The 4,662-nt window shown below is 45.8% G+C and overlaps 1 protein-coding gene across 2 annotated transcripts; it reads left to right on the forward strand.

The window, feature by feature from the left end:
• Positions 1 to 437: 437 nt before the first annotated feature.
• LOC123396617 lies at positions 438 to 3,818 on the forward strand. 2 transcript variants are annotated; one of them, XM_045091505.1, is made up of 3 exons: positions 438 to 1,747; positions 2,415 to 2,481; positions 3,523 to 3,818. In XM_045091505.1, the coding sequence occupies exons 1-2, from the start codon at positions 529 to 531 to the stop codon at positions 2,456 to 2,458; spliced, it is 1,263 nt and encodes a 420-aa protein (XP_044947440.1). In that variant the 5' UTR covers positions 438 to 528; the 3' UTR covers positions 2,459 to 2,481; positions 3,523 to 3,818. The 2 variants fall into 2 exon arrangements, with proteins under 2 accessions (XP_044947440.1, XP_044947439.1); XM_045091504.1 differs by lacking the exon at positions 3,523 to 3,818 and having other exon boundaries at positions 440 to 1,747; positions 2,415 to 2,667.
• Positions 3,819 to 4,662: the final 844 nt, after the last annotated feature.

Consider the following 4,662-nt stretch of genomic DNA (forward strand, 5'->3'; position numbering starts at 1 on the left):
GATTATGAAACTACACTATTTCATCTGCTTTTAAAAAATATGCAAAATGTTTGTATTTGTTAAAACCAGCGGCTAGCCGACCACACGAATAAATATAGACCGGCGCGTTGGACGTGCTGCCGACCCAAATCATAGACCGGGCGGACAGAGAACCGGCGGACGACCCAAACGGACGAAAAGCAAACAAAATTACCGTCCGTTTGGATCGTCCGGCTAAAGTTGCTCCGAAGCGAAGAAGTTAAATAGGTGTCATAGAAATATGTTTGGCAAATATAAAAATAATAATGTAAAGATGATGTAGTTTGAAGAGTGAAACTAGAGAATGAGTAGGAGCACACAAAAGTTTGAGGATACCAAAGCTTGCGGGTAGGGTTTTAAATTCGAATTTGGTTGTAGCTTATGAGGCACGCCAACCTTTTCCTTTTGCCCTCAGTTTGTCAGGCAAACCTGCAGTCCACAGTAGCCGCTGCCCATGTGCAAGGACAGAAGTCTACAGTAGCCAGCACACCCATCCATCCAACGGCCGTCATGCCGCTCCGGAGCCTCCTGGACCTCTCCGCCACCATCTCCGACCGCCTCCGCCGCTCCTTCTCCACCGCCGCCGCGCCCTCGCACCCGCCATGGGCGATCGTCGACTACACGTCCATGGTCGACCGCTCCTCGTCGGCCCCGGGCGCGTGCTTCCACCCCGTCGCGCCTCCGGGCATCTCCCACGTCACGGCCCCGGCGCACCTCGTCAGCCCCAGGGCGCGCCCCGCCCCCGACACCAACGTCGTCCAGGTCCTCTTCGGCAACGTCGGCGCCGCCAGCGGCGACGGCCACCTCCTCCTCAGCTACCACGACCTCCGGGCGGAGGGCCCCTGCACCACCTGGGACCTGTCCGCGCCCCCCGAAATCCAGCGCTTTGTCTGCAACCCTCTCACCGGCCAGATGCTCCGCCTGCCGGACATCGGCGGCTCCCGTAGGACCCTCGTCTTCCACCACATGGGCCTCCTCACCCAGGCCGACGGCTGGCTCGGGCGCGGCCCGCCCGACAGATTCGCCGTCGCCGAGCTCGCCTTCCATGGCGCCGGCCTCGAGCGGTTTCTCTCGGAGAAAGGGGAGTGGGAGACGGTGATGGGCGTGCCGTGCGGACCGCCGCCCCCGCGCGGGATGGAGGTGAACCAGGAGACGGTTGCCTTCGGCGGCCGCCTGTGGTGGGTCGACCTCACCTTGGGCGCCGTCTCCGTCGACCCCTTCGCCGACCGGCCGGAGATCCGCTTCGTCGAGCTGCCGAGCGGCAGCGTGCTGCCTGCGCGTGCTCGTAGTGCAGAAGAGGATGGAGATCTAAGGAAGGTCGAGGACCGGGGGCTGTTCTTGCGGGAGGTGGCCAAGCACCGGCGCGTCGGCGTGAGCAAGGGCCGGCTGCGCTACGCCGAGGTGACACCGGACGAGCCATTCCTGCTCAGCTCCTTTGCGCTGGACGACGAGGGCAGCGGCTGGACGCTACAGCACCAGGTGGAGCTCAGGCAGGTGTTGGCGGACGGAGGCTACCCGTGGCAGGAGAACTCGGCGCAGGCGGCGCCGCAGATCGTCGTCCTTGACCCGCTCAAGGCCAACGCCATCTACCTCAAGGTCGGCGAGCACGTCGTCGTCGTGGACATGCACAACGGCAAGGTGATAGGGGCCTCTCCGCTTCAGGACGAGTACTCTCTTGTGCCATGCGTGCTCCCGCCGTGGCTTGCATCAAGCACCATCCCTACGGCAGGTAATCAATCAATCACCTTCTTGTTCCAAGTTCTAGTAACTGCCAGAAATTATTGAAAGAGGGTACTGAGTTCTTGTTCTAAGATTGGAAAGAAGCAAACAAATCACTTGCTGGTGCATTGCTTGCTTGGACTGAATTTTGTAGAAACATACAAATGGATGAAATTTGTGACTGGAAACAATTTTGCGGCGTGTGTCATACTCCACAAATTGTATATATATGGTGACCGTTGACGAATTGAACGTTGCTAGGACTGATCATTGCCGCAAAAAAGAAGAAAAATAATTGATATTAAGAATTGATATTTGCTACTAAGATTTCACACATACATACAATCAAAGACTAGGACGGGTGCTATTGATCTAGTCAGACACTCAGACCACCTTGCTGTACTGTAATTCGCAGTTTGTTAGTGTCTAGCACCTTGATGTATATGTTTGTTAGTCAAACACTCAGACCACCTTGCTGGAAGAAGATGAAGCATGTGGGTTCTGTTTTAGACAGTGGCGTTCATGCAAGCGTGTTCACGTCATGTTCTGTTCTGCAATGCATGCTCTTTTATTTCTCGCACAAGTACAATGTTCACAGCAACACATAGTTTATACTGCTACAAACTGTTCCGGGTTAGCATTGTGTCTGTTATTGACTGAGGAAATAATTTTTTCAGGCAAGAAGGATGGCATGGAATCGACAGATGATCCGGTTAATTAGTTGTGTCTAGATATGATGAATGGGTATGAATTAATCTACCAGCCAGCTTATGTATCTCTGGGTACTATTCTCTTATGTAATGCTTCTTTGTAGACCGTCCACATTAGTCATTCATTCGCATTGTCAGGGCTCATGATGTTCTATTATTTTGGTGAAGTCTTAAACTGCAGCTTGCTATATCCATTTCTGAACAAATGTTAATGATGTAATTTGGAGTGCGGACGTTTGGAGCTCGGCCTCCATGGAGGCCGAAATTTTTGAATAATTCAAAATTCAAACTTTTTGGTTTCAAAAAAATCTGAAAAAAAATATGGAAGTAAAGAAGGATGTTATGCGTATGTGTGCAAAAATTTAGGATGAAATACCTTGAAATACGATCTGCACAAAAAAGACAAATTCATGACCTGAAATGATGAATAGTGTCATGTGTAAAAAAGCCTCAGATTTGTCTTTTTTGCACAGCCCTCGTTTCAATGTATTTTTTTCTGAAAATTTACACACATGTGTGTTATGCCTTCACTTATCCCTGTATTTTTTTTCAGAATTTTTTAAAATGTAAAAATATGAATTTTCATGAAATTTGAATTTCAAATTTAAAGGCCTCCATTGAGCTCGGTCAGCAAAAGCAATTTCCGTGTAATTTGGTGCTATAAAGTAAACACGTTGTCCGGATGATAACTTACTTTCATTTTAGCTTTTTTTTAGATCAATCCAGTATTGGTCATCCATTCGCATTGTCCAGACTCATGACGCTTCATTTTTTTTCCTTGACACAGTTATGAACGCTCTTTCCATTTTCATGAAATATAATTACAATTGATAAAGCCTAAAAGTGAAGCTTGTTATTTCCATTTTCCAACAAATGATAATGATGTAATTTTTTTGCTATGAAGTAAACTTGTTGTCCAGACGATAACTCACTTTCTTTTTCACTTTTGGAGGTGAGTAGATGGCTTATAATAGCACATTTGTTTACCTGTTTTTGTGTTTGTTTTTTCATATCAGTCATTCTTTCCCATGATGAGTCAATTGTTCATGATATTATTATTATTTTTACTTTTCAGGTTTCATGGAACTAATACTAGATGGAGGGGTTGTGCTATATTAGGAAGGAAGCCGGCAGTAGTTTGTCAAACTCTCATTTTGGGGAAATCTGGATAAGTTTGGGTTTATTGTAGCTGCTGATTAACTACTAGTAGTACTACCTCTGTAGCTAAATATAAGACGTTTTTGCAGTTTAAATTGAACTGGAAAAACGTCTTAGTATCTTGTTTCGAGGGAAATCTGGTAGCTGTTTCAACCACCAAAACAGGACATTCCAGTCAAACTAAATTAAGTGTGGCAGCTGTTTAGAGGGAAATTTGGCCTCTGTTTGATTCTCGAAAGTGATTCTCAAGTTCTTAATTTGCGGTATGAAGGTAATTTTCACCGTTGTGAAGCTGCATACTGCCATCTTATCTGACATCAAAGAGGTGCGTATGATGTTTAGCAATTTCTCTTTCACCTTTTTTCGGCAGAATAGGCAAAGTTGCTGCTCACATGTCTGTTAAAACTTCTACTCCCTCTGTTCCTAAATATAAGTCTTTTTAGATATTTCACTAGAAACTACATACGGAGCAAAATGAATGAATCTACACTTTAAAAAAATTATATATACATCCGTATTTAGTCTTCTAGTAAAACTTTTAAAAAGACTTATATTTAGGAACGGAGGGAGTAGTACTAAGATTAGCCAAAGATGCGACTGGATCAGCTCTGCTCCTGACTTCCTGTTTGATTGCCTATATCTGGGCTGTAATCAGTGGCGTAGCCAGGATTTTATGTCAGGGTGGTCCAATTGACACAAAATAAAATTTACACCACAAATTTAACCAACCAACATATCCACACAGAATATATCCAAAGCACATATCAATAAGGTCTTGCAAAGCATATTAAAATTCATGTTCAAGTCTTACATTTGCATAAAATATGACACATCTTATTTGTCGGTATACCGCCTTCTCAAGACCATGAAAGTCTCAATTATATTATCTTGAGTCACTTTGGAGAAAGCATCTCGTTCGATGTATGTGACTAGGCAATCATCCAAAAGACTATCACCCATCTTGTTTCTTAACTTGTTTTTGACCACACTCATTGCAGAAAATGCTCTTTCAACACTTGTTGTTGCCACCGGTAGAAGCAATACCAATTTTAGAAGC

The sequence above is a fragment of the Hordeum vulgare genome, chromosome 5H (assembly GCF_904849725.1).
Source record: "Hordeum vulgare subsp. vulgare chromosome 5H, MorexV3_pseudomolecules_assembly, whole genome shotgun sequence".
Classification (NCBI taxonomy): domain Eukaryota; kingdom Viridiplantae; phylum Streptophyta; class Magnoliopsida; order Poales; family Poaceae; genus Hordeum; species Hordeum vulgare.

What these genes read in the sequence shown, in the direction of transcription:
- LOC123396617 (XM_045091505.1), top strand. Translation starts at nt 529, where the DNA reads ATGCCGCTCCGGAGCCTCCTGGACCTCTCCGCCACCATCTCCGACCGC. An exon ending in AAGCACCATCCCTACGGCAG is followed by an intron (nt 1,748 to 2,414) that starts GTAATCAATCAA and finishes TAATTTTTTCAG; the next exon opens with GCAAGAAGGATGGCATGGAA.